We start from the raw sequence: 24826 nt of genomic DNA, 5'->3' as shown, positions 1-24826 counted from the left end.
CATCATAGAAACTTTGCTGATTTACATGAATAAATAGGGACTAATGTGAGTAAGTGCTACTTAATATTCACATGCAAATTATGTGTCAGGCCATAGATTGGAACACTTGACCAGATAAGTTCTGATTTCTCTGGCTAGGTGCTGGCTGCTAAACACCACCATTTAGCCAGCAAAGTCTCAAAAAATGCTAGACTTACAAAGCTGCGATTAGTCTATAACACATTAAACAGCATTTATATCGTGATATCGCTTCATGCAAAGCAGCTATTGCATATCTAATTCTATACTAATATAATAACATGACTGACTTAGAAAAAAGCAGCCTCATTATTTTATCATGTTTGAAGAAGGTATAGATATTTTACCACGAGAGTATCAGGATGCTCACATAAGTCCCGATGCTCACATGGTAAAATTTAAAGGGCCCCAAGGATTGAAACTGCACCCCTCCATCCAAAGTTACAAATTCCCCTCAGAGAGTCTGGCAGGACCCTCACCACCTCTTGAGGTGGCGCCAAATTGAAAAGTAAGAAAAATAAAAGATTTTAATTCACATGGCAATACTTCTCCTTCCCAAATCCTTCCCCTTTGGTCAACCCCTCCAATTCCAACAAAATCCCCCCTTTTCAACTCCCCCAACCAGCTGATACTTCCTGATCCCCCATCACCCTCTTCCCAAACAGGCTGGAATCACTGATGGCTAGTGTGCCCTCCTCGCCCTCACTTTATATCAAAAAAGGACATGGTGGTCTATGGGGTCCCTGGACCCCCACCCCCAGAACACTGAACCTCAATTAAACTTTGTTGGTGGGCTAGTGGAGGCCCATTGTGCCCTCTAGCTCTGGGTCCAGTCGACAGAATTTTACAAAATGGCACTAACCATCCATTACCCAATTTACATGATGGGGGCAAAGGCCGGTCAGTGCCATTTTGGAAAATGGCATCAACCAGGCCCTGAAACTAGGGGGTACTCTGAACCTCCATTCCCCCATCAATGAAGCTTAATTGAGGTATGGAGGAGTTCTGAGAGGTGGGGATCTGAAGACCCCCCCCCCCCTAGATCACCAGGTCTTTTTTGATATAATGGGAGGAGGAGGTGGGCCCACTAGGCTCCAGGGATTGTGCCCTGTCCTGGGGAAGAAGGTGGGTTTTGGCCCATATGGCCCTTTAATACAACAGTGGCTCTGTGCCAAGTGGGCTGTCATTGTGCACTTTTTGCAGCCTCTGCCATGTTCTTTTTTATCGCAGAGTTTTTTGCACTAAAAATAATGTGGTGATATCACCACAATATTTTTTCCAGGGAGGGACAGAATATCACAGGACCACATCCCGCAATATTTCGCTTCTCCCACAATAAAATATCTTGTCTCGATAACATTTCCAATCAGTAACTTAACCAGATAAGTAGTGCTTTTTGAGACTTAACCAGCTAATTTGCCCCCAGATTCATCAAAATACTATAATTTCACATGGATAACGCCCGCGATAAGAAAAAGGGGTGTGTTTATGAGAATTTTAGAATTACCGCACCACGTGCTTCGCATAGGTAGTGTATTACGGGGTGCCTTAAAGATTTTGCACCCTGCAATACTTGCATTTTGTGGCTTGCCCAGTCAGGCTATTACTGTTTTGTTTTTTTTGGGGGGGGGGAGAGAGAGACAGAAACTCTTTATATCACTATAGGAGGGCCAGCTAATAACTCCAGGTGAGGTTTTGGTGGGGGTTTTGGGTTTTGGGGCCAGTTTGACATGCAGAGTGAGATGTAAAAACAGTATAGAACACCTCAGGGAAGATTTGATGTCATTTGGAGTGAGGAAAGTCTCTTAAAGATAAGATTTTGACAATGTTCTCTCGCCCTAGCTTGCTAGTACCCTGTTACAGAGTCCATCAAGCTAGGACAATAGAACATTATATAAATTTCAGCTTTGGGAGACTTTCCTCACTCCAATTCACGTCAAATATTCCCTGAGGTGTACTGTGCTGTTCATACGCCTCACTCTGCATATCAAACTGGCCCCAAAATCCTAAACCACCACCAAAAGCTCACCTTGAGTTATTGGTTGACCCTCCTATAGGGATATAAATAGTTGAATACTGTGAAGTAGGGATGTGAATCGTTTTTTGACGATTTAAAATATCGTCCGATATATTTTAAATCGTCAAAAATCGTTAGGGCCACGATACAATACGAATTCCCCCGATTTATCGTCAAAAAATCGTAAATCGGGGGAAGGGGGAGGGCAGGAAAACCGGCACACTAAAACCCCCTAAAACCCACCCCCGACCCTTTAAATTAAATCCCCCCACCCTCCCGAACCCCCCCCCAAATGCCTTAAATTACCTGGGGGTCCAGCGGCGGTCCGGAACGGCAGCGGTCCGGAACGGCCTCCTGCAACTGAATCGTGTTGTCTTCAGCCGACGCCATTTTTCAAAATGGCGGCGCAAAATGGCGGCGGCCATAGACCAACACGATTCGACTGCAGGAGGTCGTTCCGGACCCCCGCTGGACTTTTGGCAAGTCTTGTGGGGGTCAGGAGGCCCCCCCAAGCTGGCCAAAAGTCCCTGGGGGTCCAGCGGGGGTCCGGAAAATGATCTCCTGCCACGAATCGTTTTTCGTACGGAAAATGGCGCCGGCAGGAGATCGACTGCAGGAGGTCGTTCAGCGGCGGTCCGGAACCCCCACTGAACGACCTCCTGCAGTCGATCTCCTGCCGGTGCCATTTTCTGTAAGGAAAACGATTCGCGGCAGGAAATCGTTTTCTGGACCCCCGCTGGACCCCCAGGGACTTTTGGCCAGCTTGGGGGGGCCTACTGACCCCCACAAGACTTGCCAAAAGTCCAGCGGGGGTCCGGAACGACCTCCTGCAGTCGAATCGTGTTGGTCTATGGCCGCCGCCATTTTGCGCCGCCATTTTGAAAAATGGCGCCGGCTGAAGACAACACGATTCAATTGCAGGAGGCCGTTCCGGACCGCTTCCGTTCCGGACCGCCGCTGGACCCCCAGGTAATTTAAGGCATTTGGGGGGGGTTCGGGAGGGTGGGGGATTTAATTTAAAGGGTTGGGGGTGGGTTTTAGGGGGTTTTAGTGTGCCGGCTCACAATTTTCACGATTTTCACGATACTTTAAACACCCAAACGGCAACAATACGATTCCCTCCCCCTCCCAGCCGAAATCGATCGTTAAGACGATCGAGGACACGATTCACATCTCTACTGTGAAGGCCTCCCCAGAGGCTCTCTCTCTCTCTCTCTTTCTCTGTACTCCACTCTGCTACATTCCCGTCTCCCCTCCCCAAGCCCAGAAATGGAGCTACCACCCAGGAAAAAGATCTAAGCATCATAGTGGATAATACATTGAAATCATCATCTCAGTGTGCTGCAGCAGTCAAAAAAGCAAACAAAATGTTAGGAATTATTAGGAAAGGACTGGTGAATAAAACATAAAATGTCATAATGCCTCTGTATCACTCCATGGTGAAACTGCACATTGAGTACAGTATTCAATTCTAGTCGCCACATCTCAAAAAAGAGAGGGTACAGAGAAGGGCGACCAAAATGTTAAAGGGGATGGAACAGCTCCCCTATGAGAAAAGGCTAAAGAGGTTACGGCTGTTCAGCTTGGAGAAGAGACAGCTGAGGGGGGACATGATAGAGGTGTTTAAAATCATGAGAGGTCTAGAAAAGGTAAATGGGAATCGATTATTTACTCTTTCGGATAATAGAAGGACTAGGGGGCACTCCATGAAGTTAGCAAGAAGCACATTTAAAACTAATTGGAGAATATTCTTTTTCACTCAGTGCACAATTAAACTCAAGCATTTATTGCCAGAGGATGTGGTTAATGCAGTTCGTGTAGCTGGATTTAAAAAAGGTTTGGATAAGTTCATGGAGAAGTCCATAACTGCTATTAATCAAGTTGTCTTAGAGAATACCCACTGCTATTACTGGCATCAGTTGCATGGAATCTACTTAGTGTTTGGGTACTTGCCAAGTATTTGTAGCCTGAATTGGCCACCGTTGGAAATAGGATGCTGGGCTTGATGGATCCTTGATCTGATCCAGTATGGCAATTTCTTATGTTCTAATGGTTGAAATGCAATTTGTAATCTTTATCGCAAATTGCATTACGGCTGTTTTGGGCATGTCACACAGCTTAAAACCAGGAAAAAAGGTGTAGTTATTTCCGGCGTTAAAAACATGCGTATCAAGCGTTATGCTATCGCACAGTGCGATATTGCCGCACATTTTCATTAATCCCGCCCCTTTAAAAAAATTGACATTAGCACCATGAGGTTTGACGTGCGGAGGTAGCAGGGCTGGAGCTGGGGAAAACATTAGAACTTAAGATATTTATTTATTTATTTATTAGTTTTTCTATACCGATATTCGAATGGACATCATAACGGTTTACATAAAACTGATGAGAAATACAATAAACATGGAAGGGAATAGGGATATGCCATACTGTGTCAGACCGATTGTCCATCAAGCCCAGTATCCTGTTTCTAACAGTGGCCAATCCAGGCTCAAGTACCTGGCAAGTACCCAAACATTAAATAGGTCCCATGCTACTAATACCAGTGGCATTAGTAGCAATGGCTATTACCTATTGATTGACAGCAGTTTATGGACAGCTTCTCCAGGAACTTTCATTCCACCACCCCCCCCCCCCCCCAAAGATGTCAGGACCTCCCTCCATTCCCAATCCTCAATCCATCTTCCTTTCTGATCCACCCCCCATTCTGATCTTCCTTCCTTCTTCACCTTATACAACCCTCCTTTTCTTCCCCATTCCTCTCTAGGGATGTGCAGAGGGACGCCATACGTTACATCCGTGATTCGGATTCGTCTGGAAGCAGATACGTTGCATTTGGCCGTATGGCGCCCTGATGCGTTAATACGGTGATTTCTATTCGTGTCCCAGCTAAAATTAAAATTAACTACAACCCCCCACCCTCCTGATCCCCCCCAAGACTTACCAAAACTCCCTGGTGGTCCAGCGGGGAGTCCGGGAACCATCCTCTGCACTCTCACACCCTTGGTACCGGTTTCATCATGGCGCCGATAGCCTTTGTCACAGGGGCTACCGGTGCCATTGGTCAGCCCCTGTCACATGGCCATCGGTGCCATCTTGTGCTCCTACCATGTGACAGGGGCTGACCAATGGCACCGGTAGCCCCTGTGACATAGTATGGGCAAAGGCTATCGGCGCCATTTTGAGTACTGGTATCGGACCGACGGCATGCAGGAGGTCGCTCCCAGACCCCCGCTGGACTTTTGGCAAGTCTTGTGGGGGTCAGGAGGCCCCCCCAAGCTGGCCAAAAGTCCCTGGGGGTCCAACGGGGGTCCCGGAGCGACCTCCTGCACTCCGGCCGTCCGATGCCAGTACTCAAATTGGCACCGATAGCCTTTGCCCATACTATGTCACAGGGGCTACCGGTGCCATTGGTTAGCCCCTGTCACATGGTAGGAGCACAAGATGGCACCAATGGCCATGTGACAGGGGCTGACCAATGGCACCGGTAGCCCCTGTTGCAAAGGCTATCGGCGCCATGATGAAACTGGCCCCGAGGGTGTGAGTGCAGAGGATAGCTCCCGGACCCCCCGCTGGACCACCAGGGAGTTTTGGTAAGTCTTGGGGGGGTTCAGGAGGGTGGGGGGTTTGTTTAAATTTTTATTTAGGTGGCCGTATAATTCGGCGAAGATTTGTGTATTCATGGGGAATCGCGATACGTTTCGCTTCCCCACAAATACTACGAATAGTGCAATATACGTTGCGGATCGCCAATACGGCGAAAACGAATGCACACCCCTATTCCTCTCCTTCTTTCCTTATCCTCCCTGTTTTCCCCACCCTCTCCTTCTGTTCTGCCTCATCCCTAATCCCTCTACCCCTCCTACCCGAGATCCCTTCTTCATTTCCCTCTTCTGAGACCCCCTGTCTTCCATTTCCAGATCCCTTCCCTTCTTTCCTCCCCAGCCCCAACCACTAAAATCCCTTTTCCTCCAATAAAAGAGCAACTGGACACAGAAATGACAATTTTATAAACTTTAAAAAATAATTTTAATGTGCAAGTTTGCCACATAATTGCAGAACTTTGAAAAATCTGCCTCAGAATTTGCTAACTCTTGCCACAAAATCTTCAGAAATTTGCCTCAGGAGACCGGGAGCACTGGTTTTAGCTTGGCTAAGTGCAGAGAAAAGAGCGAAACTGAGAAGGATCAGTGGGACTCTGGGACATGACCAAGCAGGCGTCAGCATGGCAGAGTCCTCTCATCTGGCCCTGTAGAGATGATTTAAGCCAATATTGGAGTGTTGATAGTTGGAATCTAGGTGTGACAATAGGACAGTGCACATCCAAAGTGATAGACAAAAACTGAATAGATAGCTCAACGAACTAGAGAACTGAAGGAAGAAGAAGAGGTAATAGGTTCAAGGTCTCGACTAGCACAGTGTGTATAAGCTTTGTAATGCGAGAGGTAGACAAGTAAGGGGAGATGATAGAGAGAGAGAGGAAAGTGATAGCATCATTGGATAGTGATGGAAGAAAAATGGGAAGAAAAGGAGATGTAACCATTACAGTAGAATACAAGGTTAAGCTCTTGGCCAGCAAAGTGAGCAGAAGGAATAAAGAAGAGGAACTGCCAGAGAAAAGAGTAAATGCATAAGAACACTTGCCTACGGAGCTATTAATGTCGAGAAGCAAAAGGACAGGCGATAGGCGGTGCGGGACTGTATCAGAGAAAGGAATCTTGATCACTAAAGAAGGGAGTAGGAGTACTAGGAGAGTGGTAGAGCACAAGTACAGTAAGGTTAAAATGGGGGGTAAAGTGAGAAATGTAATGCTCCCTATCTTTTAGAGAGCCTCGCAAGATGAGGCTAATTTAAAGTGTGTATGGATATTATTTGTAAAAATTTAAAAAAGTGTTTTTAGTATGTTTAACAGAAATGTGCCTCTTGTCAATGATATGTCTGTCTATCCATCTGCATTTCTGAGTGCGAATACGTGGCCACACACATCAGATGACAGGCAAAGGAGGAGCAGCAAAGCAGCTGGTGTGAGGGGATGATTGCTGGCGACTGTGGCATGCTACTGAGCCAGGGCCAGACTTCCCACCGACGGCGGCCTGGCCAACAACGTGTAGGTGGTGGTGGTGTGGGGCAGTGAGTTTGGATATAGGCTAGAGATTGTCAACCCACACTGTTTCCCGGGCACTGTCCTAGTTTCTGGGCCCAACTGCTGCTATGAGCAGAAAGCTGCGACTCTGAGCCTGGCACAAGTGAGGTGAAATGTGCCTCAGTGCAACGTCTCTGGTTTGCACCGTTCACCTTGTTTTAATTCCCTGCCTTTTAACAGTAGGGCATGCACAACTTCTCAGAAAATACTTATCAAATAGAGAACAAAATCTTGACTGCACACAGACATGTTTTCATTACAAATAGAATAGTTAAATAATATACTAAATTGTTGACAGTGGCCATATAAACAACCATATTACCAAAATTATATAGGCCCTGCATAATAGAAAAAGTAGCAGAATTACAAAATTAATTTGGGAGGAAGAAACCTTAAGTGATTTTATTGCTGACTTGAATGCAGAAACCTTGTTTGAGCTCTGCATTCATTTTCATCATGTTGTCAGACTGGGGTGGGAGGCAATGAATTTTTATAATTAATATTTTATAGTGTCAAGTGAGTAAACATTCATATATTTTTAGCACTGGTTGATTCATTTATTTGTGTATCACTGTATGTGACGGCAAGCGTGTATATGCAAGCACACGCACCGAGTATGCCTATTAGTCCTCGATTGTTTATTCTGTTGCACTTGAAGTATACAGGTCAAAATGTGAGCTAAAATTCATTTCATATTTCAGAAAGACCTCTGTGAAATGTACAAAAATATTTTTCTTCAAAACATCTTTCCTAGTTTCAAAATAGGGGCACAAGTACTGCAGCTTCATTAAGAATTATTCAAAGGACAACTGAGAGACAGATGAAAATCATTAACTTATACTAGCAGTAGACGGCTTTCAATAATCACTAGTCATCATGGCAAATGTAAATAGCGTGTTCAAGTCAAAGAATGTTACACATGTTGTTATAATGTTCTCGGTTTCAATTTGAGCAGCAGTAGCAGCACTTTCCAAAGAACCAGGTATTGGGGTCCCTACCAGTACTGGGCAGATGGACCAGTACTACTATGTTTTATGATGCCTCATTTACTCAGTGTTTTGCAATCCTTAATGTGCACAGCTGGCAGCTGAATGCAGGTTTGATACTAACAGTTTAGACATCTTTAGATGTAGCAGATGGAAAATTTTACACAAATAAAGTAGGAGAAAGTGTGCAATTAGGTTTTATCTGCAGTTACATGATGCATCCTGTGTTTCAGTTCAGAACATCACCTTGGTGGGTGGCCACCATCTTTCCCTATACCCAAATCCCTACCTTCTTGACACCACATTTGATGCTGGCTGCAGTGCCAAGTATAAAAGTTTGTTTTTGTTGAGTGTTTCAGGGATACAATAAACAGAAAAAAAAAGCACTCTAGCAGAGGATTCTGAGTGGCCAATGCATTATGGTTACATTCCATGCTATTTAAGTCACTGTGGTAAAAGCCTGGGCAGACTTTTTTTTTTTTTGATCACTAGTTTATTCATGATGTTAATTATTATGAGCTGTAAAGACTATGAGAATTTCATATTTTTAAAATGTCTTATGGAATGTATCACTTTCTTAGATCTTGTAGGCATGCTGTGGAAACCATAACATAAAATATGAGTTACAATAACTAATTTTAATCCCATCTGCTAAGTATGACAACATTAGCATTTCCACTTAATTAAAAACACCCTTAAAGCAGCAATGTTTTAATCACTTCATTTTATTTACTCTCCTCCGGTGTCACTTATAATTGTAACTTTTTATTTTTTAATAATGAGGGATTTTTTTTCTCTGTGCATCACACAAAAAAGTGCTGTCGATAATTAGCAGTCTTCTGTTATTACTAGACTCAGGTGTCACAACTGTGTCTCATCCTCATTACAGTAAAAAATTTCACCTATCAGATTCATTATTGCTAGATAATACAACTGAGAGCCTTAGCAGGCCCTCCAGAAAAGTAATTCCGCCAAGCAAAATTATGAGCTAATTATATTTAGAATCAAAAGCCCAATAACTATTTGTAGATAAATCGTATGAATGGATGTGAATATTAAGATTCATAGATTTAGCAGATTTGTTAATTCGAATGAAAAGGGTCATTTATTGGTCATTTTCTCAATAGATCAGTTACAGTCCTATTTATCATTATGCAGGTAGAGCACAGTGTTTGAAATGATAAATGACTGTTGTGTTGTTATCATGAAACGATGCTCTTTTGCTTGAAATGTCTGCCAGTCGTATAATGATACATTTTCTTCCTTCAGTTGCCAAGTAAATGGAAAGTACGGTGTGTGTGTGTATATATAACCTTTTGAAAAATATTTACAATGTATAAGGAAATATATGCAAGTATTTTTCATACAAATGAAAGCCACATGAATATGGGAGTCTAATCATGAGACTCGGTTCTGTAAATTACTTATTCAGTGATGGTCATGCCACTCTGTCTCTGGCAGTGAATAAGGCCCTGTGATTATTTTTGTCATGAGAACAAACTAAGGAAAATGTTCACCGAATAAAGGCCTCAAGCGTTCCTTAAGACGTTATGAGATTATTTTGTTTTAACCATGATAAAGGCTTAAGGAAAGAGTTAAAGGGCACTCAGCATCTGAACTTTATATTGTTTTGTTCCATTTGTATTAAATGTCTGAGATTTTGTATATGTTTTAATATTTTGAACTGTTCTGGGTTTAGTTATAAATGCTGAAAGAGACTGAATTTTCCCCAAGTCTTTCTCTTTCATAACAATTTAACAATCTACTATCCTTTACTGGCAAAAAAAATCTATGTGTACATACATGCAGACAAATACACACTTATATAGATACTTATTCACTTGCAAGCTCCCCCCCCCCCCCCCCCACATATGGACACATCAGTACTTGGCACTCATTTTAAGAGTACCAATTTACTTTCAGTGCTAAGAATATTTAAGTTGCATTTCAAGTATTTTTGCTGTATGCACAAGTCTGTTGAGCTGTTGTCTGTAGTATCGTATTAATTCTACTTAGCAGCTGTTATACAGAATACTGCTTTTCATTATCCTTGCATAGCATCGGTTCAAAGGCTGTAATAAGCAGCCAACTTACTGCTCAGATGCACAAAATAACCTTCAGATATGCTTGACTTAGGAAAGACTGAAAAGTGAAACAAATTATTTTCAGTTTTTGTTACAAAAAATAGAGCAATGTATGCACATATATATAAGGTCCATGGGCTATGTATCTACAGTCACTATACAGGATACACTTACATTAACATTATATTGTGTGCAAGCTAAAGCTGGTGTTCTGAAAATAATATGCTCTCCTTGGAAATCTCCTTTCTAGGAAATATATATATTTTGCATTAGTCATATCAATAGGACACAGTTTAAGGCTCCTGCAGAGTTTTACATCTTGAGGGCTTCTATCCTTAGGTGCTTATAAATTGTAAATGTAGGTGTTTATTTTCCATCTAATTATGGGTTACTCTGATCGTATGGAAAAATTGGTGTTTTTGTGGTACAGGTACCGTTGTTTGGTACCTTTTCCAGCTGAATTAAATGCATACATTTGTGCAGCTGAGGAGCCATAAGCGCAGAAATAGAATGGAGGATACAAGCCAGGCAAGGGAAAGGGTGAGAGAGTATTAGTTGAAGTGTGGTTTTTCAGTGCTTATCCAATATATATCCTTTTATTTTGCATCAGGGGCGCTTTATCAGGATTTATCAGTTAAAACCTAAAATCAGAAGCCTTATACATAATCTAGGGAAATACTTTTCCTACCAGTTCATATAAATGCTATTAAATAATACCAAAAACACACACATATGAATAACTAAAAGTTTTTGTTTTGTCATCATAAACAATCTAAAAAGCTAACGTGACCTCAGATTGTTGCTGAAAAGAAAAAACCCTGAGCTTAAAAAAAATAATAATTCATTCACTAGCCAACTTTCTTGGATACGTTTCAAATCATCTCATAAATTCACATATATTTTGAATAGCTTTTTGAACTGTGCTGCTTACTTTTTGAATAACAGAAATTTTCATTGTGCTTCTGAAGCGTTGTTATATGTCAGCTCAGTAGTCTGTATTTAGTAAAGATGAGGTTTCAAAGATGAATACTGCTCATTGATCCTATCTTACTTCAAATTTCAAAACAATAACTTGAATTTACATTTAGTTAGGAGGGATGTGTTAAGATTAGTTTTGAAACTGTTTTAAAATGTTAGAATTCAGGGTTTAGATGGTATGGAAAATATTAGCAATTATATATATAACTAAAAGTACACTATAGTAAATGTTTGCAGCTATTACCAGTAAAACTCTTCTTTATATACAGCACTGGATAGGTCTTTACCTCTCGGCATTTGCTGTGTATGATATATTACAGGGAAGCCTGAACGTAAAACAAGAATGCAAGTCACAAAATGCATTCTGAACTTCTCTTGCCATTTTTCAGTGTGGTGTCTGAATACTTAGGTTTTCAGAATTGTCTAGGTACATTTTGCATTAAATGCAAGCCATTTCCGTGGTACAGTATCTGGCCATACTTTGAAAATGAACATCCTTGTTTTTCTACAGTGTGATTGAGAAAATCTGTCCATGCTTTACCATGTTGTTGCATGTGTTTATTTGCTGATTACAGAATGTGTTGAACAGCATTTAAAGGACAAAAAAATTGCAGCGCTCTGCTTTGATTTATTCAGCGAACAAAACATATGCTGCCTGTTCTGTGCTATATAACTCTTTCATGATCCATAACATTTGCTTTGAAAAGAGTAACAATGAAATTTAGAAGGATTATATGATTGGAACTTGCTTTTCCGTAGTTTAATTGTGCTCTGTGAAGTGAACTTCCCCACAGTGGACCCGAAATGTGTTCTTGACGTGAGCTGTGTGTCTGTGCTGTTGTTATATTTCTCTAGGTTAGAAGCTGTACATTGCGGATGTTATCCACTCTGTCCCAAAGCTTTGGTATATCCAGAAATTTTTCCAGGTAACTGCCTTTCGTATATATTCCTATTCTTGAGATTTAATCCATGATATGTGCTTTATCATAAAGTTTGAAAGTAAACTTATGTGAGAGCAATTGTTTATTTGGCAAGTCAAGATGTTAGTGTTAAGGAAAATTTTATGTGTTATAATACATTAGACCAAGTTTATATTTACCATCTGTTCTTTCAAGATAACAAAAAAAGCCTCCCATGTTTTAAAATAGCATTCTTCACTCTTAGCATACACATACCATAACGATATATTTTTATAAAAGGGTTAGTGTTGCTACAGTGACTTAGATTTGTTTCCAGTGATTTACACAAAGAAAAACTGGGAACTGAAACTCAGACCAAATTATTTAAACAATTTTATAATTATAGCATGCAACTGTGGTACAGGATATGCACTAATGTTATACCAGGTCTTTGAAAAATCTCATCACTAAATGTATCGCATATGCATTGTGTTACATTAGAATAATGTATTTTAATCACCCAAAGGAGATGTCTAAACAGCACAACTACACAGTCTTATTTAGCATTAAACATCCTTGTGAGTTGAGGTAACCTTATAAAATCATGCTTAAATAATGTAAAACACGAGGCGGCACAGAGCAATATGCATTTTTAATTAGTAAAGTGACTAATATCGAGTGTGTGCTTTGAGGTTTTTGTTTCATTAAAAATGTATCTGTTTTTCCTGCAGCTGAATATCTGTATTCTACACCTGAACAGCTTTATAAAAGGCTTCAACATTTTTGCAGGAAACCAGATATTGTAAGGATGCATCTCTACAAGGTAGTTGTTGAACACAATTTTTCATGTTGTAATTCCATATTGATATACCAAGAATATGTAGAAAAAAACATTTAATTAGCATACTAATATATAAAGGAAACATGATAGGGAGGAATATTAGTTGTTATACTAACAAGGATTAATTAAACTAGATGCCATCTGTATTAACCTAGGTCTTATGAAATACATGCACTTAATGTACACTACATGCATTTTTTTTTTAATTTATTGTTTTCTAAAATGACTGTCCTTTACATTTGGACCCAAGAGGCTTATAAAAGTGAACCTGGATTAATGCAGCTCATTAGTTTTTAAAATGAAAGTAAGAGAAAATCCTATAATTATACTAATGAGGATAAACCTATTTTGCCGTCATAATTTAATCTGCAATCCTCAAGAAATTCATGCAGATTTCTTCAGGTAAGTTTTTTTTCCCCTTGAGAAATGTTTTGGATCTCATGGTGAAGCCTTAACTTTTCACACTATACTTTTGAATGAAGTGCTAATTAATATGCAGCATTTTTAATAATGCTATAATTCTGTGATTTTTAAATCCACTGAAAACATGAAAACAAGGTTGTTGAAAGCATGATTGACCTCTAGTCAGGAAATTATTTGATAGTGAGCTTTCAATTTTAAACATAATGAAGACCTCTAAATCATGAAAACGCAAATTAGTGTATCCCTAATTTTCTAAGTAGCTTCTTTCTGTGCTGTTTTTTATGCATTTGTATGCCGTCAGTAAATAAGTATTTTGAAATATATGTGTGCACATTAATTTTATTAATAACGATGCTTTCTTCTAACCTGAAGATATTTTAAATAGCCTTTTTCACTCCTGATAGTGCCTAAGCACACTATGTTCAATTTCAAAGTGTGATGCTGTCCATGAGTAAAGCCGCAGATGTGTATTTCAGTTCAAGAATGGAAAAGGATGACTTTGCTTCTACAGGAAATAGTTAAACTTCCAGAAAAAAAAAGGAGAGAACCAAAAATGCAATTTAACACCCAATTTCAAGCTCATTATCTTTCATTGTCTATTAACTTGGCAATGGTTCAGAAGGTAGCTCATAATAGTTTAAAATGCTGACAGAACACTTCCAGTGTTCAGCAATACTTCTCGAGTCAGGACTATTGCATGGATATATACAGCTATACGTTGAGACTGCAAAGGGAAAAACAGTCCTTAACATTTACCTTCACTTTTCCTACAGTAATTCTTCAAATTCCGTAGTAGCTTTCTTTCAAAACGTCTTCACCATGCAGAGGAATGGTCCTTTCCTGTTGAAGAAAGGGAACACAACTATGCTGAAGTCACCACAGAACAAATATTGATATTAATAGTTGCATTTAAAAAAAAAATAGTGGCATGGGGAGATGTGTGCACAAACCCCATAAGCAAATGCTTCATTTGCCTCCAGTGCCTCATTTTGAAAATGTACCCTTTGGTGAATTATTTATAGGAGCATCCATACCAGCACAGAAATGTATCAGTTGATCACAGTGCAAGTTGATAAAACCCTTGATATGTGTTCATTTTAAATCACTAGCATTAGATGTAGCAACAAGTCCTTTAAATGTATCGTGGTTACTTCTATATAGTAATAACATAAATATATTAAGATCTAATACAATAATTCAGTCTTGACCAAAACATACAAAATTTAACTTTATTTCTTTTATGACTTTGTTTCATTTTCAAGGAACACAAAATTTAAGGCCATATGTAAGTCACCGATGAGCTATTAATGATAATTATGAATGTGCTGAATTACAGTTTCTTATTCTGCTAAAAAGCAGCAACTGTGACCTTATCAATTAATTAATTCAGAAATATTTCATTTGTGCCATCAGCAAGTATTTTTCAAGGAATAAAATCCTTATGCTTAGAGTCACTCTGGTATTGGTTAAAGAGTTTAAACTGAGCAAGCATATATAATATATAGTAGCACATATAGTACTAGCTATATAACATATTCTCTTAGTATATGCCATCTTTTGCAATATAATGTAATACAATTTTAAAATGCACATCTACAGCTATAAATGAGTTCTAATGGCTGCTTATCAGCTATAGGATTATTTATTCCTCTATTTTGATCATTTTGATACTTTGCACCTGCTTATTCATTTTAAAACACACAGTGCTGTAATAAATAAATCATTGTAAGGAATAATACACTTGGTTTTATTTCCCATTTTATTGCTTACAAGTAGTAGAGCTATGAGTCAACAAATTTCTCATTTATAATTACAGGAATAACAACATGTATACATTTCTTTGAAATGATGCTTTCCTTTTCTTTTAGATTTATAAATTGTGATTTAAGTGGAAGAGGAGGCGGGGGAATGGGTGCACAGAAAATATTGTTGCATAGGCCTGATAGCATAGAAAGTTGAATCATATGTGTAATTTCTGTTACTCCTTGACTCTAAAACTTTCCATGAAGTCTGATTAAGGTCATAATGTAATCCACTTTGAAGTGCTAACAAAAAGTGCAAAAAGTGGAATATAAATAAATAATAAATAAATAAAATAGGAATACTTGTAATGTAGATGCTATTTATTTATTTAAAGTTTTTTGTATACCGACATTCGTTAAGAAAACATCACATCGGTTTCCATGGAACAAAAAGTAGCCAACAGGGCTTTACAATGAAACTGATAAAAGAACTAGTGAGGAGGAGAGGGGGGGGGAGGGGAAGGGGGGAAGAAGGATGAGGGAAACCAAGGTAATGCTGTACAAATAGTTAAACGCAAAAACATAGTTAAATGCAAGTATAGATTATGTACAATAATATACTAGAGGGAGAGGATTAAGAAGAGGTTATTTTGGTCATAGACCTGAGGGGAGGGGCGGGGAGACGAAGGAGAATAGGGGTGAAAAAGAAGGGGGGCTCATGCGTAGGCTCGTGTAAACAGCCAGGTCTTGAGGTTCTGTCTGAATTTCTTAGAGCAGGTCTCAAGGAGTAGGTGGGTGGGCATACAGTTCCATAAGGAGGGTCCAGCTAGGGATATCATAGATAGAGGAGAAAGAGCATAGATAGGACTTTAAAACTGAACTTTTGGTGCCTTAATGCAAACTAAAGGAAGTGATGCTGCTTTTCTGTCAGGAGTCAACTCCGGGAGGGTTGTTCTCACAAAGGGAAAGTTCAGGTTTTGCATATGAATAGAAAAAGTGGTGACTTGTGTAAGGTTTCTAATACTATCAGTAATGATATAAATAATCTCACCTCCTAGGGATTATTTATTGCCCACTAAGGAACGCCATTTCATTAAGGTGGCTCTGTCTACTTCTACTGCACAATTTCATCAGTTTTTCCTTTTTTCAGAACCAAGCAAAAGGAATAGAGATTGCTTATTGGCTATTTGTTGACATTGCTGCCATCTTGAAATGAAGCAATAAAATGGGGGAAGAGGATTTCCACACACTGAGGGCCTTATTTTCCAATATCGCATTGGTAACGCATTAGAGAGAGAGAGAGAGAGAGAGAGAGAGAGAGAGAGAGAGAGAGAGAGAGAGAGAGAGAGAGAGAGAGAGAGAGAGAGAGAGAGAGAGAGAGAGAGAGAGAGAGAGAGAGAGAGAGAGAGCCTGCCTTACTATAGTGCCTATGCCCTACATAGGTATTTGAATCCCTATGGGAGGGCTACCTACTAACTCGGGGTGGGGATTAGGTATGAGCGTCGGGGGTTGGGGGCCACTTTTGCATTCCACATGAGACCTACGGACAGAACAGTGGTCTCTAGTGCAGATTTGCTGGCCGTCGGAGTGAGGACGCTCACTCCAAGCGGAGATTTGGCCAACATTTTCTCCACCTAGCATGTTGTTGCCCAGGTAGAGTGTCCATCAAGCTAGGTGGAGAGAACGTTGCCCAAACCACTTCTTGGTGTGAGCGTCCTCACTCCGACGGCCAGCAAATCTGCACTAGAGACCACTGTTCTGTCCGTAGGTCTCATGTGGAATGCAAAAGTGGCCCCCAACCCCCGACGCTCATACCTAATCCCCACCCCGAGTTAGTAGGTAGCCCTCCCATAGGGATTCAAATACCTATGTAGGGCATAGGCACTATAGTAAGGCGCTCTCTCTCTCTCTCTCTCTCTCTCTCTCTCGCTCTCTCTCTCTCTCTCTCTCTCTCTCTCAACAGGCTGTCCGGAACTACCGTGGATGGCGATAATCCTTTTCTGGCCCGTAGCGCAGTCCATAACGCGAAGTTGGAGTTGTAGTTAAAATCGTAAAGTGCTTTGAAAATGAGGCCCTGAGAGAGGTAGTGGCAGTTAGTAAGTAAAGTAGAAAAAGAAAATAACTGTATTAAAGTCCTTCAGCTGTTCACTTCAAAATTGTTTTAATAAACCATTCATACTAAGACTATAAACCCCATCCTTAAATAAAAAATTAACAGCCAGTCATATATACTGTATTGTACTATACAACAGGTTTCTAAGACTTTGAACCATGAGACTAAAACTGAATTGGTTTCTAAAAGTTACCACACTCTCCCAAATAACATAGTTATTTTTAAAATTGGTTCAATATGCATTTGCAGTTAACATATATTTATTTATAACTATTGATTTACTGTGCTTCCCTAACTTTTTTTGTATGATGCCTGGTTCCATCTACCTCATGTTATCCACCTGAGGCAAAGACTATTGTGTGTTGTGAAATATTATCTGTTCATGGAAAGAGAAAGGAAAGACTATGCCATATAGACAATTTCAATGATTGCTCAAAACATGATGTAATGAAAGTGGAATTGGATACACTGGAGGCTGGGGCTGTGTATGGAAAAGTATGGCCTACATTTGTCAGTGGCAGGAAAGAAGATCGTAAACGAGAGATTCCAATCATACACCATCAAGTATTTAAACTGGAAGATGGGGGTGGCAGAAGGTGGCTAATGAAATGGAAATGTCATACCCAAGTAAAACAGGAAGTGAAAAGAGAAAATAAAATCCATCAGTTCAATATTCCAAGTTTCAGCAAAACAGCAGAAAAGGTAACTAGTAGAGATGTGAATCGTGTCCTCTATCGTCTTAACGATCGATTTCGGCTGGGAGGGGGAGGGAATCGTATTGTTGCCGTTTGGGTGTGTAAAGTATCGTGAAAATCGTTAAAATCGTGAGCCGGCACACTAAAACCCCCTAAAACCCACCCCCAACCCTTTAAATTAAATCCCCCACCCTCCCGAACCCCCCCCCCCCAATGCTTTAAATTACCCTGGGGTCCAGCGGCGGTCCGTAGATAAATCGGGGGAAGGGGGAGGGCAGGAAAACCGGCACACTAAAACCCACCCCCGACCCTTTAAATTAAATCCCCCCCCCCCCAAATGCCTTAAATTACCCTGGGGTAGAGCGGCGGTCCGAAACGGCCTCCTGCTATTGAATCGCGTCGTCTTCAGCCGGCGCCATTTTGCAAAATGGCCACCGCAAAATGGCGGCGGCCATAGACCAACACGATTCGACTGCTGGAGGTCGTTCCGGACCCCTGCTGGACTTTTGGCAGGAGATCGACTGCAGGAGATCGACTGCAGGAGGTCGTTCAGCGAGGGTTCCTGACCCCCGCTGAACGACCTCCTGCAGTTGATCTCCTGCCGGCGCCATTTTCCGTACGGAAAATGGCGCCGGCCATACGCGTATGGCCGGCGCCATTATCCGTACGGAAAACGATTCGCGGCAGGAAATCGCTCACGGACCCCTGCTGGACCCCCAGGAACTTTTGGCCAGCTTGGGGGGGCCTCCTGACCCCCGCTGAACGACCTCCTGCAGTCGATCTCCTGCCGGCGCCATTTTCCGTACGGCCGGCGCCATTATCCGTACGGAAAACGATTCGCGGCAGGAAATCGCTCACGGACCCCCGCTGGACCCCCAGGAACTTTTGGCCAGCTTGGGGGGGCCTCCTGACCCCCACAAGACTTGCCAAAAGTCCAGCGGGGGTCCGGAACGACCTCCAGCAGTCGAATCGTGTTGGTCTATGGCCGCCGCCATTTTGCGGCGGCCATTTTGCAAAATGGCGCCGGCTGAAGACGACGCGATTCACTAGCAGGAGGCCGTTTCGGACCGCCGCTCTACCCCAGGGTAATTTAAGGCATTTGGGGGGGTTCGGGAGGGTGGGGGATTTAATTTAAAGGGTTGGGGTGGGTTTTAGGGGGTTTTAATGTGCCGGTTTTCCTGCCCTCCCCCTTCCCCCGATTTACGATTTTTTGACGATAAATCGGGGGAATTGGTATTGTATCGTGGCCCTAACAGTTTTTGACAATTTAAAATATATCGGATGATATTTTAAATCATCAAAAAACGATTCACATCCCTAGTAACTAGGAAGAGCAGAAAACTAAGACTTAGATTCATCATTTTGCAATAAATATAGCAAAAATAGTGCTCGTGTTAAAAGAGGGGCATGGTTAGAATAATTTTCCTGGTACCATATTGGTATTTTACCGCGACACGTGTTAAATTGAGAGAGAGAGAGCGCGCCTCTGTAGAGGCTCACAAAAAAGTTAACTATTTATACCACTGTAAGAGGGGACACTAGTAACACGGAGTGAGGTTTGGGGGGTGAATTGGGTTTGGGGGCGGCAATTTTAAATACACAGTCATACGTATGAACATCACAGGTACCATCAGTGAAGATTTAATGTGATTTGGAGTGATGAAAGAATAGAGAGTTCCGTGTTCTCTCTACCTAGCTTGATTATAGCTAGGTAGAGAGTGCATCAAACAAGCTAGAGAGAACATGGTTCAAATTTACTCTTCTTTCACCTTTCATCACTCCAAATCACATTAAATCTTCACTGATGGTAACTGTGCTGTTCATACGTATGACTGTGCATGTAAAACTGCTCCCCAAAACCCAACTCATCTATCAAACCTCACCCCAAGTTCATAATACCCCCTCTTACAGTGGTATAAAAAGTTAAGATTATAAGTGAGCCTCCACAGAGGCTCTCTCTCTTCCTCCCCACCCTCATTCTCTCCCTCCCCCTCCCCCTCCCCTCCCCTCTCCCCCCTCCCCTCCCCTCTCCCTTCCTAAACCGCAATTTGCACTAAAAATGTTTTTGGCCGGTAACACACAGCTAATGCAGGCACAACTCACAGGAAAATGGTGTAGTTATTTTCAGCATTAAAACCTGCATTGCTGTGCATTACTCTGTTGCATGCCACGCTAACTGACCCTGATTTCCATTTACTCCTCCCAAACCCCTCCCAATTGAAAACAAATGAAAAATTTGAATATGCAATTTGAGATGCGGTATTTATCACATGCGTTAGGGCGATATCACAGGTGATAGGACTCTAACACGTGTGATAATGCCCTAACGCATTTTGATAAATGACCCAGTAAGGGATGAAAGTTGGACAGTTATAAGCACAAAGGCTCGTAGCCTGGGAAACACAATCCCAGATATGTGGTACTTAATGGTGGAGGCAGATTTGGACATTGTTGTAGTTGGTTCAATGAGTCTCATGATTAGGATATGGCTACCTACGGTTATAATCTGTTAAGGAAGAATAGAGTGGAAAAAATGGGGGAGGAATAGCTATTTATGTGAAAAACAATATCCAAGCTACTGAAATGCAAGGGACATGGGGTAGGAAAGAAGCATTATGGATTGCCCTAAAAAAGAAGATGATGCTTCCATTTACACTAATGTGGTCTACAGGCCTCCAGCTCAAACTGAAGAACTGAACAGAGATGTGGTCAAAGACGTTTCAAAAGGTGGGAAAAGTATTGCTCATTGGAGATTTTAGTCTGCCAGATCTGGACTGGAGTATCCCTATTGCAGAATCTGCAAGAAGTAGAGAGTTAGTAGATGCCCTTCAAGGGGCTCTGCTCCAACAAATGGTAATGGAACCCATGAGGGAGAGAGTGATACTTGACCTAGTACTCACCAAAGAGGATAATATCTCTAATGTCCGAATAGGTGCTCACTTGAGCATTAGTAATTAGAGATGTGAATCGTGTCCTCGATCGTCTTAACGATCAATTTCGGCTGGGAGGGGGAGGGAATCGTATTGTTGCCGTTTGGGTGTGTAAACTATCGTGAAAAATCGTTAAAATCGTGAGCCGGCACACTAAACCCCCCTAAAACCCACCCCGACCCTTTAAATTAACTCCCCCACCCTCCCGAACCCCCCCCCCCCAAATGCTTTAAATTACCTGGGGATCCAGCGGTGGTCCAGAACGGCGGCGGTCCGGAACGGTCCCCTCAATAGAATCGTGTTGTCTTCAGCCGGCGCCATTTTTCAAAATGGCCGCCGCAAAATGGCGGCGGCCATAGACAAAAACGATTCGACGGAGGAGTTCGTTCCGGACCCCCGCTGGACTTTTGGCAAGTCTTGTGGGGGTCAGGAGGCCCCCCCAAGCTGGCCAAAAGTTTCCTGGGAGTCCAGCGGGGTTCCGGGAGCGATTTCTTGCCGTGAATCGTTTTCGTACGGAAAATGGCGCCGGCCATACGCCGGCAGGAGATCGACTGCAGGAGGTCGTTCAGCGGGGGTTCCGGACCGCCGCTGAACGACCTCCTGCACTCGATCTCCTGCCGGCGCCATTTTCCGTACGAAAACGATTCGCGGCAAGAAATCGCTCCCGGAACCCCGCTGGACTCCCAGGAAACTTTTGGCCAGCTTGGGGGGGCCTCCTGACCCCCACAAGACTTGCCAAAAGTCCAGCGGGGGTCCGGAACGACCTCCTCCGTCGAATCGTTTTTGTCTATGGCCGCCGCCATTTTGCGGCGGCCATTTTGAAAAATGGCGCCGGCTGAAGACAACACGATTCTATTGAGGGGGCCGTTCCGGACCGCCGCCGTTCTGGACCACCGCCGGATCCCCAGGTAATTTAAAGCATTGGGGGGGGGGTTCGGGAGGGTGGGGGATTTAATTTAAAGGGTCGGGGGTGGGTTTTAGGGGGTTTTAGTGTGCCGGTTTTCCTGCCCTCCCCCTTCCCCCGATTTACGATTTTTTAACGATAAATCGGGGGAATTGGTATTGTATCGTGGCCCTAACAATTTTTTGACGATTTAAAATATATTGGACGATATTTTAAATCGTCAAAAAACGATTCACATCCCTATTAGTAATCATCAGGTGGTATAGTCTGATTTGGAAACCACAATAGAGAGAAGTAAAATGAATGCCCAAGTTTTTAATTTCAAGAATGCAGACTTTGGTGAAATGGGGATGTATCTTGAGAAGGAATTAGAAACCTGTGAGATGATGGTTAACGTAGTATCAAGTACCCTGTTTTCAACAGTGGCCAATCTAGGTTGCAAGTACCTAGCAAGTATCTAAACATTAAATTAATCCCATGCTACTAATGCCAGTAATAACGTATTTTAAAGACAACAACTCTCTATGTGACAAAAGTAAACAAGAGTAAGAGGGAAAGAAAATGATTTGGTTCTCAAAGGAGTTGGCTAAAACAAATAAAGAAAAAAAGAACAGCATTCAAGAAGTAAAAAGCTTCCAATGATGAAGCTATGGGAGATGAGAAAAGAAATCAGGAAAGCAAAAGGTCAAGCAGAATAAAACATTGCCAAAGATATAAAGAGAGGTGACAAAACATTTTTCAAATATATTAGATAGAAGAAAGATCCAAGGAGGTATGGTAAAACTGAAAAGAGACAAGGAGCAATGAGGTAGATCTTCAAAAAATACGCGCGCGCGTACTTTTGTTCGCGCCATCGGTGCGAACAAAAGTACACCAGATTTTATAATATATGCGGGTAGCCGCGCGTATCTTATAAAATCCGGGGTCGGCGTGCGCAAGGCTGCGCAAAATCGGCAGCCTGCGCGCACCGAGCCGCGCAGCCTGCCTCGAAGGGAACTTTCCTTCCGCGTCCCCCCACCTTCCCCTCCCTTCCCCTATCTACCCCACCCCCCAGCCCTACCTAAATCACCCCCACCTTTGTTGGGCAAGTTACGCCTGCTTGAAGCAGGCGTAACTTGCGCGTGCCGCCCCGGCATCCCCCGGCACAGGCCGCAGTGCCGGGGGACTCGGACGGCCCTCCCGGCCCGCCCCCGAACCGTCGCCACGCCCCCAGACCCACCCCGGACCGCCCCCTGCCCTCGGACACACCCCCTGGACACGCCCCCTCCCGCCCCTTTTCGGAAGCCCCGGGACTTACGTGCGTCCCAGGGCTTTGCGCACGCCGGCGGCCTATGCAAAATAGGCGCGCCGGCGCGCGCGTAAATCTGGGAGGTCACAATAAGAAACCGGGGGTCACAATATGAAACTCCAATGGGGAAGACTCAGAGTCAACATCAGGAAACATTTCTATATGGAGAGGATGTTGGAATACCCTCCCAAAAATGGTGGTGAGGACAATAACAGTGGGTGAATTTAAAAGTGCATGGGATAAACACTGCAGATCCCTAAAGGCTTAAGGTTGGCAATGAAGAAAAGGGGTAACATTTCTGCATGGGAAGTATTGTGCACAGCACAGTAGTTAATACTCTTAACAGAACTCATGTGGGTAATCTCCATGGAGCAATAGTTACTACCCTTAATGGAACATATAGGGGAAACCTGCATGGCACAGCAGTTACTAACAATAACAACACATAGGCAGTGCAGCAGTTGCTACAATAAGCCACTTGCTGGGCAGACTGGATAGACTGGACTGAAACTGACAGTGTAAAGGACTAGGTAATGCTATGCCTATAGGGCCAAATCTGATGAGTGCTTACCATGATGATGCTTTACACGCTGCATATGCTGAGAAACCTGGTGCATGGTTGTATGGGGGGGGGGGGGGGGTGGTTGCTGTTGCTTCACTTCCCATGTGCAACACGTGTTGTGGAACTCATTTGCCACCTCTCCATTGCTCATATCATGCACAGTTCACACAGAGGTTGCCACACCGGTCCCCAGTTTTTTACACTAATTCTGTGCTGTGTAGATGGTGGGATGGTACATCTGCCGTCTGCACCCATATGAAGGACAATGCATTTTCAGTGCAAACCTAGCTGTGGTGCACTTCTATCTGTCTACAAATGGAGAGGCCAAAGTTTCCTAAACACTATACGAACTTCACTTCTACAGTAACCAAAACATTCACTTCCACTACGCTATGTACTTGATGACTCTGAAAACATTGTCCGCTGCTGTGTGACAAGTAGGAAGGAAGAGTGAGTGACTAGTGTGTGGTACATAATGTTCACAGGTGCAGAGTTCAGGACATAGAGTGGTGATGCTGGTGCAGTGGACCAGGAAGACTTTCACAGAATGACATTCCTGTAGTGTCCTGCCTTTGGAATCTGGATGCTAGCTGTAAGCTCATCCTTACCTTACATGTATTATACAGACCCCCAAGCTATGCCAGTGCAGGTGTGGGAGCCAGAGTGTTGAAGTCAGCCTGGTGCCCAGCATCAGCAGCACCACTCTAGGCTCTCTGGTGGTTGGCCGTGGACATTGTAGAGCAGATGGTACTCCCTCACTCCTCATCCCTACTAGTGACCCACCCAGCAGCAGACAGTGTGTAGCAACACTTAGCAAGTATACATTATATTAGGTTAATTGTGTAAGCTACAAATATATCTTGTCACATACCCTTGCACTCCTTCCTAAAATAATTGGCCAGAAAATAAACTATGTCATGATGACTCCAAGTTCAGCTTCACAGCACCCAAGCTGTACAAGCACTCTATAGTAATGTGTTGGCCATGAAGGTAGTGAGCAGGTAACATACAGGCACATCTAAGCAGGAGTAACAAACAGAATGCTGTGTAAAGAAGGCAACAAGATGCACTAGTGAAGGTCCCCAGTAATGAGCTGCTTCTTTACCTCTGCCTGTCTTCCTTACCAGCAGACATACAGCTTTCATTCAGGGAATTCTGTAAAGTGCACTTGGCCAAAAGCAGTGGCTGTGTTGGTGGTGCTGT

General features: G+C 42.6%; 1 protein-coding gene across 4 annotated transcripts in view; it reads left to right on the top strand.

Annotated features, from left to right (window-relative positions):
• The window catches only part of GTDC1 (glycosyltransferase like domain containing 1), a 710677-nt gene that overhangs the window by 649929 nt on the left and 35922 nt on the right, over nt 1–24826 (top strand). For 2 of the 4 annotated variants that reach the window (XM_029605412.1, XM_029605413.1), the window contains 2 exons: nt 12082–12152; nt 12857–12948. In XM_029605412.1, coding sequence (XP_029461272.1) covers nt 12082–12152; nt 12857–12948 — 163 coding nt within the window. Of the gene's footprint in view, nt 1–12081; nt 12153–12856; nt 12949–14162; nt 15403–16281; nt 16389–24826 lie in introns of those variants that run through there. The other 2 variants (XM_029605414.1, XM_029605415.1) reach the window with 2 other exon arrangements.

Source organism: Rhinatrema bivittatum, chromosome 6 (assembly GCF_901001135.1).
Source record: "Rhinatrema bivittatum chromosome 6, aRhiBiv1.1, whole genome shotgun sequence".
Lineage (NCBI taxonomy): Eukaryota > Metazoa > Chordata > Amphibia > Gymnophiona > Rhinatrematidae > Rhinatrema > Rhinatrema bivittatum.
The sequence above is the reverse complement of the archived record's forward strand: the minus strand, read 5'-3'. Positions and strand labels throughout refer to the sequence as shown.